This window comes from Homarus americanus, unplaced genomic scaffold (assembly GCF_018991925.1).
Source record: "Homarus americanus isolate GMGI-L3 unplaced genomic scaffold, GMGI_Hamer_2.0 scaffold30108, whole genome shotgun sequence".
Classification (NCBI taxonomy): domain Eukaryota; kingdom Metazoa; phylum Arthropoda; class Malacostraca; order Decapoda; family Nephropidae; genus Homarus; species Homarus americanus.
The window spans coordinates 13,250,966-13,264,077 of record NW_024748109.1 but is presented as its reverse complement, the minus strand read 5'-3'; the positions used below and the strand labels follow the sequence as shown (position 1 = coordinate 13,264,077).

The 13,112-nt window shown below is 36.2% G+C and overlaps 1 protein-coding gene across 1 annotated transcript in view; it reads left to right on the top strand.

Annotated features, from left to right (window-relative positions):
- LOC121880181 (cadherin-23-like) overlaps positions 1-12,836 on the top strand; it is a 142,174-nt gene extending 129,338 nt beyond the window's left edge. The window contains exons 18-23 of the mRNA XM_042387309.1: positions 2,428-2,535; positions 2,851-3,078; positions 3,911-4,109; positions 4,411-4,555; positions 11,229-11,348; positions 11,645-12,836. Coding sequence (XP_042243243.1) covers positions 2,428-2,535; positions 2,851-3,078; positions 3,911-4,109; positions 4,411-4,555; positions 11,229-11,348; positions 11,645-11,792 — 948 coding nt within the window. The 3' untranslated portion in view covers positions 11,793-12,836. The remainder of the gene's footprint in view (positions 1-2,427; positions 2,536-2,850; positions 3,079-3,910; positions 4,110-4,410; positions 4,556-11,228; positions 11,349-11,644) is intronic.
- Positions 12,837-13,112: the final 276 nt, after the last annotated feature.

The following is a 13,112-nucleotide window of genomic DNA, read 5'->3' as shown; positions in this document are numbered from 1 at the left end:
TTTGGGGGAAATTATAGAAAATAAAAAAAATAAATAAAAAAACACCGAACCCCCTAGTTGAAGGTAAACCATGAATAATGTCTCAAATTTTTTTATGTACATATCATGTGTCTGAGGTGCCTCCATAAGTGTGTGCGTATTAATGGAATTAGTCTTGATTTAGCGAATTAGTTCACTAAATCGAGTGAAATATAACGGAAAAAAATTCCTTTTGCTTGATCGAGAGCTCGTTATATCAGATACCGTTAAATCAAGAGTATACTGTACTTTTTCTTTACTACCACCTCTATGGTATTGCATTACTTCTGCAAAACTTAGGGATTGATCCTGCAATCCTGTTCCAGATCATGAATACAATGGTAATTTATCTAACTCATATCTAAGTCCTCACTGTAAAAAAGGAAAAGGATCTCCAAAAGAAAAGTGTGTTCTCATTCAAGGCAATAAGATAACAACAGACCTTTAGGGTTTCACCTGACGAACCATTCTCCACATCGTAACCCATCCATTGAAAATGTGATTATCCTTTCTCTTATTCCTAACGAGAACATAAGATGGGATTGTAGATCCATTACTCATTGCCAATCATAAATGGAATTTTAGGATCTATCCCACCTTTTTTATTACGTAGTATGTGACTGGTTCTGAAATTTAAAGTTTGACAAACTGGGAGACAGTGCATGGATTTTGATGAGAAGCTGATAAAGTGCCTATATTTTCCAGGTAGCTTACATTAATGATTAATAATTAATAGTAAGTTTATTAACCTAAATAATCTCCCTACACCATATACAGTAGTTTTACCTGATCTGCTCTCTTATTGATAAAACAAAAGCAAATACAGGGTACTGTACCAAGTTTCATTTTGTAAAATTAATTTTAGATATTTCTCTCTAGAAATCCAATCAAAAAGCAAATGATTTTGTTATGTTAATGAACTTAATATTGTGATCATATTTGAGATGCATGCTTTAGAATATTTAGTTTTGAATCATTGATTAAAAATTAGAGTATTCTGACTTACTTTTGGTGATTTTTATATAAAATCATATAGTTGTTATTTCACCTATACAGTTGCCCTCATTCATTCCTGTGGTTGTGTCCCAATAAGTGAATCTGTAGAAAAGAGGATAGGTTTTATAGTTAAAGAGGGGTTATGTTTTAGCCACAGTTCCCTTTTGACAATGGTTCTTAGCTGCATTAATTTTCCTGTATACATTAATAATAGTTTAATACAGTACCTAAATTTTTTAAATTTTATTGAATGAACATTATAAATTAATAAACTTTACTCACCAATACATTTTCTTGTTCTTGCATGGAGAAAGGCTGATGTTAGGTGAGGGTAGAGAATAATACATGGTTGTGTGGGGAGAAGCTGTGTAGGATCGTCAGGGTTATCATTGCGTAGAAGTTGGGTCATGGTGAGTGGAGAAAAGCTGCTCAGGTAAGTTAACATGGGTACTGCTGCCACAAGCTGGATTCACAGCTGTATATTTTGAAGGGGATGTTAGTGTACATAAGTTACAAAACCTCAGTGGTTGAGCTGTACATTACTTGTCTAGGATGGATAAATAGTCAGGTCATCAAATAGTGTACCTGTATACAGGTTGATTTAATTTAGATATCTTTATGGCATATAAGCAATACATAAATTAATACAGTATTTCTCTTGATCTAAACAGAATGGAGGAGGTATTAGCAAATTTTAATTAGACTGCACTGCATTGTCTGGTATGCTTGCATTGAACAGTGATATAAATATTTTATAAAGATAATCAGTTTTGTTCACTGCAAATGAACTAGAGAAGATAGCCGTTGGTTATTTCATGAGATAGGAACGAAGAACATTAAAAAAAAAAGTTGAATTGCAATGTAAAAAGACATGTAGTAATTCAATACAAATAAGGGGTTAGGGACCACGGCCCAATATATACACCAAACAATACTTAACAAGTTTATTTACCTACTGAACACAAGCAAGAAATGAACAGTGTTCTGGTACACCATAGTAAAATTAATATAACTTTGAGAGTGTATATTGACAATAAGCAGAAGTTCTCAGATCATTGTGAGAAGAAGGTAAGCAGCAAAGCTAGTAGGTCTTATAAGAAAGGTGTTCGCATATGTAGATGGCCCATCTATCATAATGCTCTTCAAAAGTGAGGTGCTTTCCGTTTGGAGTACTGTGGAATTTGGAATGTAAAAAGTAAACTTTTTATGTGTAAATCTGGTTCTTGTGAAGCCAGTTTAAATGAGGGGAACCTTTATGTGTCTAATTTTAAATGATTTTATGATGCTTAATTTACCATTCTAGTGCACTGCAATAATAGATTATTATAAAGTTTAATTACTTGGAGAAGTTACCTTTATTTGTAACCATCTACTGAACTGTTTTCTCTACTTACCCTATGATACTGGTTTCAGGTTTATGTTAATGATTCAAGTGGCTGGAGTGATCGAGCCCGAGTCTTCATATATCTTCTCCGTGAGGACCAAAGAGTGAGGTTCATCCTCAGGCAGTCACCTGACGAGGTACGTTACATAACAGTCTATTTCCTTTATTGTGTATTAAAGTGGAAATTAACTAGACGTACTATATATCTGTAGTAATATGTACTGACTAATACTCACTTTTGTACTTGTACTTGTGTACTGTAGTTGTTTGTGTTAAATGATTGAAGATTTTATTAGCATGGATGGATAAGAATGTTTGGTGTTAGTATTTCTAGTTAATATCATAAAATTTTCAAATTATTGTACCCTGTATATAGATAATTTAGTTTAAAGAAACTAGTAATAATTGACCTTCTTCATATAAATAATCTTGTATTGACCATTTATGTTCAGGTACGAGAACAAGTCGAATACTTCCGAGACTACCTTGGGAATGTTACTGGAGCCATCGTAAATGTGGATGATTTTCGAGTTCATGAAAATCATGATGGAACTGTGGATAAAACAAAAACTGATTTGTACCTGCACCTGGTGGACCGAAATGATAATTCTGTTCTAGAAGTAAAACAAGTGTTGGCAATGATTGACAAAAATGTTGAGTATTTGGACCACCTCTTCAAGGTAAGGATATGTAATGTTATTATTAATGTAAATACCTGGTAAATATTGTGAACATATTTTGAATCACATACAGTATTTATATGATTCTATATACTGTATTGTCAAAATTATCATACTGCATATTAAAAATACATTAAGTATTCTATACACTGAAAAATTTTCATAGCAAAACTCAAAATGCTAACTCTATGGTTATGGTGTAGATTGTTAAAGTATGCACAATGATGTTGGAGTCTGCAGTAGATAGCAATTTTTCTCATTGTAAGTATCTTTAAAACTGCTCAATGCTTCTCACAATTCTTTCTGGTCCTTCAGCTTCTCTTTCACTATCCTGGCTAAGTACTCCTCAGATATTTAAATTATCATCAATCTTCTATCCAGCTCTCTTTGTGCAAATTTTTCCATTTAAATATACAGTTGCCTGCACATGCAATATTCCTCACCTCACAGCCTTCTCAGTACATGTGGTAATAATTTTTCCTTAATTACATTGATCATTAGAGATGGATCCTGTGTATTTGAAAATAAGAAAATATCCAGCAACTGGAAAAATCATGCATTGAAATACTGTAGATGAAAAACTACCTTTTAAATTGCTTACATTATATTGCATACTGCATAGAGTGTATATATTTTCTTTATATTTTTTCATAGATTGCTACTTTATTTAACTATTAAAGCTTTGAAGGATACTGATATTTTCAAACTTTGGTTGCATTGGTAGATAAACTTGTTGCAAGCTTTGGTGGCAGTAGGACACAATATTATTCATATATGCTTGCATGTTAACATGGGCAAAATCTTTACTAACATCTTCGCTACTGTTGTCTAGGAATTAAATGTGTTGGACACTCAGCGTGCAGAGTTGATCACTGCTGGTACAGCAGAGGAGGACCTTCTCTTTTTGTGGCTGGTTGGTGTGATTGTCTTCCTGACTCTTCTTTTGGTCCTCACTGTGGCCCTGTGCTTGTCACAAAGAGCACGCTACTCCAGGCAGCTCAAAGCTGCCACAGCCACTGCATTTGGTGAATGTAAGTGAAACTGACTCCACCCTCTTTATTTATGAGTAGCAGTTAGAGGCATAATATATTTTCACACAATGGGAGAAATGTATATTTATTATTATTAATTTTTTATACCCATCCTTCAAGACAGTATGGTATTTTAAAATACATGTGTTTATTGAATTCGGTATAATTTTATACCCATACTTTATTATTATCACTGAATGTCAATATAAATTTTCTTTAAAATAACCCAGAACCCTTTATTTATTTCCAGATAATTAGCAGGGGTAAAATTTGGTAATGATATGAAACATCTTCTCACCAGGTTCACATGACCCAGGCCTGAATCGTTCATCAACAGTCCCAAACACAAATATTCACAGTGTTGAAGGAAGTAATCCAATTTGGATGTCTGGATTTGACAATGAGTGGTACAAAGATGAGGATTCACTTAGGTATCAACAATTTGTGTGAGTTTTGCACTGCTTTTTGTTTGTTATTGTGTTTTTGTAGTATGTTTATGTTACAGACTTGTTTTGTTGTGGAAATATGTACACTTTGATTTTAATCCTACTTTCAAAACAGGCTAATGTAAACCAGATTGATTAAGTGTTCACCCTTAGTCTTTCTTCCTTAATACTGTATTTGTTTCTAACTTTTCTTTCATTAGGTGTGTTTATGTTATGTTTTGCATTTAATATAAGCATTGGGTTTGATCCTGGGTATTGTGTATTTTTGTTTATTACCACTCTGCTCAGCCTCTTGCACCTGGTTCTCATTTGTGGAACCTCTCACCTCAGTTTAGAGAATGCAATTGTATGTAGATAAACAGTTTCCAGTACTGTAGTATATTTTTTGCATGCTTCACCTCTTTTGTAATCATTTCACTATTTATACATGCAGACACTGATGCACATATCCTGCAACAGTTGTTGTACAGAATGATTGGAAGTTGCAATCCCTATCAACACAGAGCTAAATGAGCTCACACATACTACTTGTTATTGTCACAGTACAAGATTCTTTGGCAGGTTGTTCCAAGAGTTTACAGCTCTTACTCCAAAAAAGGACGCAATTATAATTTTTGTACTGATAGCTTCTTTAACATGAAGCTGTGGGGCGCCATCTGCTAACTCCATAAATGTACAGTGCATGTGACTGAGTAATGTCCTTTGAGGTGCTTCTAAACTTCTGTTAAATTGCCTTTTGTCCTTCTATAGTATAAACTATTCAATTGAAGATGTTAAATCTCTTGGTAAGTGAGGTAGGTTAAAGAAAAAACACTTATCAAAATGGGCACATTATTCACCAATGCATGTATATACAGTGGAACGTCGATTTAAAGTGATTCAATTTCAGATTAAGGACAATGTTTTAATTTAAAGCGAATCTTTCCTATTTTGCGCTAGTCAATCTTGTGCATCATATTTTAAAATTCGCACCTAATATTTCTCTGGGCACGCTACAGTGTCTTAAAGGCAAACCTGTACTGTACATGTACTAAAAATAATGTACTAAATGATTACTAAAATTTTTGTCTAGTGCAAATTATAGCATGATTTTATTCAAATTAATCACCATCTTATAAGAATTCCAGCAATGTAAATTATATTTTGCCCGGTCACTTCTGTGACATTTTATGAATAAAAAACAAAAACTTAATCTAAATGACATAAATAAACAAATAAATACTTCACTAAACCTTCGGCCCCCAACTGTCATATGTGTCGCTGTCACCCCCCCATCTTCCCAGCCAGGGTTTGGATGGTTATAGCCTTACAGTTTTTATCTTATGTAATACTAGCGGAATCACCGCTCTTTCGTTAGGCCACGGTAGGATGCCACCTTCCGGAAGGCTCCACATTGTCTCACTGTAGTGCATTAAGGTAGACCACATTTTTGGTTTTGCCATTAGCAGCAAGTATGTACAGATTCTTGCCAGTTCCCACTCTGGAGCATCCAACATAGAACTGTCCATGAGAGAAGCAAGGAAACACCAGGTTTAGGCCAACCATCTTCAGGGACTGTCCCTGGCTTTTGTAGATGGTCATGGCAAAGCTCACTTTAACCGGGAACTGAAGTCGCTTGAACTCAAATGGCAGGTCAGTGGTGATGAGAGGTATCCTTGGTATAAAAACGTCCTCTCCTTTAGTTTTTCCTGTCAGTATTGTAGCTTCCAGTACATGTGGCATCATGTTCTTCACCACCAGTCTTGTGCCATTGCAGAGGATGGGTGGTTCAAGATTTATTAAGAGCATTATAGGAGTTCCATTCTTTAGAGTGAGGTGGTGAGGAATTCTGCAGGGTACTGGACTGCTTGGTCCTGGTCGATTACTGTATCAACAGATTTGAATGAGGTCTCACTGCCTGGAAGCTGTCTGAGTAGAGTCATGTTGATTTCAACCACTGTTTCATTCTTTGGCGCCAGAATTGCTCATTCACGCAGCCACTTGTGATCCTTGTAGTGGTGGATAATGTTTGGGTAGACCATGTTAGTGAGCTCAGTTGAGGACTTTACAACATTTCCACATCCTTGAGGAATGATTATTTGTCCTTCTGAATCAACAGGGAAAGTTCCATTCCCAATCTGTAGTAGAAGGTTTGCAAACCGTCCAGCATCTTGATCTCCTTGTAGATGTACTCTCATGTTTGTGGATAGGGTGAGTGTGTGAACACTTCTCCAAAGGTATGATGCCTTGAGGCACGCATTCAGTTCATAAGCTGGAGTGCTTCGAGGAATGACAGGTAGGGTCTGGTGAAAGTCTCCAGGAATGCCCATTGTAATGCCACCCATGAGCTGGTCATTTTCTCCTATGTCTTGCAAGGTTCAGTCCAATGCTTCAAACCCTAACTTGTGAGACATAGTGCATTCATCCCAGACTATGAGGCTGCATTTCTCTAAGAGTTTGCCTTTGCCGATCCTTTTTGGATGTTGCACGCTGGATTCTCATTGTGAGCGAGGTTGAGAGGCAGTTTAAAAGTTGAGTGTGCAGTAGTGCAGTAGTGTTACAGCAATACCTGAGGATGCCACAGCAATAGCAATTTTCCCCTGATGACGTACTTTGGCCAACAGAAGGTTGATCAGGAATGTTTTTCCTGTCCCGCCAGGTGCATCGAGAAAGATCATACCTCCCTGCTCCGCTTGTATCGCTTGCAAGATCTGTTCATTAGCATTTGCTTGATCAGGCACCAGGTGAGGCTCATTTTCTTCAAGAAAATTCACCAGAACTTCAACTGAGTAGTCTGTCTCTCTGAGCAACTCCCTGTTTGCAACTACTGGTTCTTCTCGGTTTGGGGAAGGCAATCCAAAATCAATCAGGTTTTTTCCGCATAGCTCCATCACTTTGTCTTCCAGCATGATCAGAGCCCTGTTGAACATGTCATCCATGAACTCAATCTCTTGACCTGGATGTTCTCTTCTTGCTTGATGAAGCAGATACTCTGAAAGACTTTCTTGGTGGTTTTTCCAGAGCTGGCTTGGGTTGGAAAGTCCACATGTAGCATTCATGATGGCAAACAGGTTCCTCATTCTCATTGGCGATTGAGTAGCTGCTGCCTCTTCTAATGTGTCATTCCAGTGACCATCATCTTCCAGTAGGCCAAGGAAATTGCACGCTTCCTGATAGGTTCTGCAGACTTGTCCATTCACTGTCTTAGTGCTGCATATGATGTTGGGCCACGGATGTGGTGCAAAAGTAGTTTCAAACAATAGCATTCAAAGTTGTTGGGGTGAACCGTGTAGACACGTCCCAAAGCATTGCCTGACTTTATTCCTGGATATCCTTCAACATCGGATCCTTGAGCTCTTCTCTGGAACTTTTTCATTGAAGCCTGCCATATGTAGAACTTGGGTACGTCAACATACAGGAGGATTTGAGCAAACTCACCTTCCGGTGAAACTTTGAAGAATGCAGTGAGGTCCAGGCAGCTCATTCGCTAGGCCACGGTAAGACGCCACCCTCCAAGAGGCTCCAAATTGTCTCACTGTTCAGTCCCCAAAACTTCTTCTTCCATCAATAGTTCATTAACGGTGTATGTAAGTTCCACTACAACAGTACAGCAAAGTATATTTTTTTAGCATTAAACTGTTATTATTTTATTGTCTAATCATCACTACATATAACACCATCCATCATCACTACATATAACACCACCCATCATCACTACATATAACATCATCCATCATCACTACATATAACACCATCCATCATCACTACATATAACACCACCCATCATCATCACTGCATATAACACCGTGCTGGATTTCTTGTAAGACCAGGTATATTTTGAATATAAATGTCATATATTTTGCACAAAAGATAACATATTTACTCAGAGTAAACATTATATCTAAAATTTGTATGTCTAATGCAAAATCTATGATGTTTATATTCAAAATGATCACCAAATTGTAAGAATTCGAGCAATGTAAATTATATTCTGGCCGGGTAATTTGTATGAATTTTATGAGCTAAAACAAATATCTTCAGTTAATAAAAAAAAAAATATTCTTCAAGACACTATCTGTCAATCAAAGTACCCCACCTTGCCTCTCCCCCTCTTCCAACCGCGTGGTCAGTCCCAACCCTCCCCCCAACCCCCCACCAATCCTCCCTTCAAGAGATGTTGGGTGAAAAAACTAAATTTTAACATTTGGTATTAAATAATACCTCAGATTAAAGTTAGGATAATATAATTGACACTGCTGGATTCATACAAATTACCCGGCCAGAATATAATTTACATTGCTGGAATTCTTACAATATGATGATCATTTTGAATATAAACATCATAGATTTTGCATTAGACATACAAATTTTAGATATAATGTTTACTCTGAGTAAATATGTTATCTTTTGTGCAAAATATATGACATTTATATTCAAAATATTCCTGGTCTTACAAGGAATCCAGCAATGTCAATTGTATTATCCTAACTTTAGTTTGAGGTATTATTTATTAAAATTTAGTGGTTTTCCCCCAAAAATTTCTCAGAGAGGGAAGAGCCGGCAGTGTAGTGTGAGAGGGGGAGGGAGTTGAGTCCATTATTTGAATGGACATTAACTTGGCGACTGTATTTCTCTATTTCTCTTAAGTATTAATTGTGTGCATGTACCATCATAAAATTAAGATGTTATTTTTACTACAACATAGTTATGTGTCTTCAAAAAGTGGAGTTTGGGGGTCGGGCCGGTTTCTATTGGAATTAATCCCATATGTTCTGTTGTTCACTTAACGCGGATTTCACTTAACACGGGACCCTCTGGGTTCTATTGACCGCGTTAAGTGGGGTACAACTGTATGTGGTAATTTTAAAGCTGTGCCGATTATAAATGTGAGTGGTTCCCAATTAGATGTTTGGATTTGGCAGGATAATGTTCAGTAACAGTGGGTGGGGTTTTACCGGTAATAAAAACCTGTTCATTCTGTAATACTGAATGTTCTTAAACTAATTAACAGTAACTACAGGACAAGTGTAATAAATATTATTAGGAAAAAATTTATCTTTGTAATGAAAAAAAATAATTGGGCAAAAGAAAGTTTGCTGAAATGGCATTAGCAATGTTGGGCTATCTTTTATTATTTTCGCCATTAATTGGCTCATTAGCCACTGGTCTAGCAGTATTGCCTATTGTTCTGAACATAAACATTAAGACATTATTGTTATGTAAACACAGAAAGCTCTACATGTGTTAGAAATGATGGAACATAGTATGTATGTATAGGTACACTATAGGAATTACAAAATACTGTGTTAGTACTGGGTAGTTATACAGTGCAGTGCAGTAAATGAATGTGTAGCTACAGTATGTGCATACCTGTACATACATGTTTATGCAAGTGTTTGTATGTGTGTAAGTGGGTGTGTAAATAAGTGTGGTGCCTATGTGTATGCATGAACATGCATATGAGTGTACTTGTGGACATGTATTGGTTTAAGCTGACTAATAAAAATGGTAAGTCTAATAAGAAGACTGGAAAATTTTATTTATGATTTTAAAGAAACTTTTATTATAAACTAGCAGAAACGCTCTTTCTCTAGGCCACGGTAGGATGCCACCCTCGGGGAGGCTCCACATTGTCTCACTGTAGTGCATTAGGGTAGACCACATTTTTGTTGACGGAGAGAGAGCGCATAAGGATAAAATTAGCTATAATACGTGAGATGGGATACGACTTTTCAACCTCTGTGTGGTGTAAAGGATGGAGGTTAGATGCAGAGAAAAGTAAGCCATAATGAAAGAGAACCTAAGGATCAAAATAGCTGTAAATCATAGGAGGGAATACGACTTTTCTACGTGTGTGCGTCCGGGCTGACCGTTAGTCTCTCTCACTTTCTTTCGTTCTCTCAGGCGTGTCGGGTCGGGTCGGGTTGGGTGTGTCGAATCGGGTTGGTTGGAGTTTTTTTGACATCCCCACATGACACTTGCTATCCATGCCAAGTTTGGTCCTGATTGGTAAAGTAGTTTCTGAGATTCTCGTGCGGACACACAGACGAACAGACAGACATGCTTGCCTCGCCAGCATGTCATGTCTGCAGAAATGCCGCCCTCCGGACGGCTCATTCGCTAGGCCCCGGTAGGATGCCACCCTCCGGGAGGCTCCACATTGTCTCACTGTTCAGTCCCCAAAACTTCTTCTTCCATCAATAGTTCATTAACGGTGTTTGTAAGTTCCACCATGTTTTTCACTACAACGGTACAGCAAAGTGTATGTTTTAGCATTAAACTGTTATTATTTTATTCTTTAATCATCACTACATATAACACCACCCATCATCACTAAATATAACATCATCCATCATCACTACATATAACACCATCCATCAACACTACATATAACACCATCCATCAACATTACAAATAACACCATCCATCATCATTACATATAACACCACCCATCATCACTACATATAACAACATCCATCATCACTACATATAGCACCATCCATCATCACTACACCATCCACCATCACTACAGATCGGTAAAGTAGTTTCCGAGATTCTCGTGCGGGCACACACACACACAAACAGACATACTTCTTTATTTTATATACTTGTATATAGATTCACGTTTTTTTTTTACCTACAAATATATGTGTACTCTTAACTGTTGTTAATAAATGCTTTATTTCCTTCACAGCCATCAGAGTGAAGGGAACGATAGTTTAGATGATAATGCAGTAGACACCTCCCTCTCCCCACGAGGCGACAGGGACATGCCCTACATCACCCAAACAAATGTTCCCAATCCTTTGTCAAGGTGAGCTCTCTGATTACAAGTACAGGGGGTATAAATATTTGTGATATTGATAATAATAGTGTATATATTTAGGTATAGTTAATAAAAAAGATATATTATATAAATTTTGTTTTCTTTGATAGTATACATGGACTGAGGGTGAGTTGAAAGGAAGTAATGTATATATACCAGTTGATTAATGCAATACTGTTTGTATGTTAACAGTCTTCTTATACACTTCTTTCATCTTTCATTAAATTTATGTGTATGTAGGTTTTATGTTCATGTTCTGCAAACTTACAGTTTTTTTATTTCAGGGAATCCAGTACGGTGGGTTCCAATACCCAACTGATGAACCACGAACAGCAGAATATCAATGACACTTACCGAGCTAATTTGTACCAGACTTTTCACAAGATTGCCAACCCACTTGTTGATAAAAAACTTGAGACTACTGAACTTTGACATTTGAATATAGAAATAAAGTATGAGAGTAACTGTTAACTTTGAACACATAAAAGTCAAAGTCCTCAGGTGATAACAAAAATCTCCAACCAGTATGCCAGAAGTTTATGTGAATGTACATAGACAATGGTACAAGTTGCCAGTGTGATAATTGAAGTATCTAGTTGCTTACCTTACTCACAAAACTGTGGGTGGTAATTTGTGATAATTTAATTCAGAATTAATGTCAAGCCTCTTGGACATTTTTAATGAGCAAGGGAAGTGATCAGTAAGTTCATTACCTGTGGCATTGAAGTCCATTTAAACCGAACTGTGAAAACTGTTGCTTGAAAAGAAAATGTATGTATTGTATGTAGATATACCTGAATTTTATCAAGCCCATTGGAATTTTAATCATTTTTTTTAAGGGTGTTACCTTAAGAGTGCAAAGAATCAATTTGACCCAGTGAATAGATGCTGTATGGCAGTTCACTGCTAAAGAGTCGAGCTGGTCACTACTGCAGTTGCCCTTGTCATCTTGAAACCAAATATTCATGATTACTTTGTGCAGTATTTCCATACCTGTTGGTTAAGTCACTCATTTTAAGTTGCATACACTGTACACCCAATTTTCTACATTGTATCCATAAGTCAGCTCTTCCAAATTTATTCATGTTCTGTACTACTCAGTTTTACTGATCTTTGCTGATATGTTTTTCTTTATCAGTTGAAGTTTACAGTAAATATTTATAATATTAGTGTTTGGCATGTTTTGAAAACATTTAGTATCAAGTGCCTAAATATTTTTGTGATAGAAAATTGCAAATTTCTTATTTTAAATGAAACAGTTCACAACTTTATCATACAACGATTTACAGCAATTACTCAAAATAATGAGTGAATTGCTCCACCTTGTAGATATTTGTTCATAAAATTACATTAGTTAAGAAACGCATTGACAGTGTGTGATTAGTCATGTTTAATATTTTAATTACAGTATTTGATACAACGAATATATTTTAAAATAGCATGGTGACACCAATAAAGTCATTGTACATATTGTTAGCTGTTATTTTTTTTTACCCCTCCTAAAGTCAGAGTACTGTAGGCATACACCAAGGAAAATTATAGGGAAATTCAACTCCATTATATTTTCTTTAGGCCCCTGACACTGGCACCATTTGTTAAACAAAGCTGAAATCATAGAGAGTGGATTTTGGTGTGCTTGAGAATTTTTTTTTTTTAATGGTAACTCCAATATTTCATGCTTATTTCACTTGCTGTATTATCAGTAATTATTTAATTATAGTACTCATGTTTTACATTTATAATTTTACCACT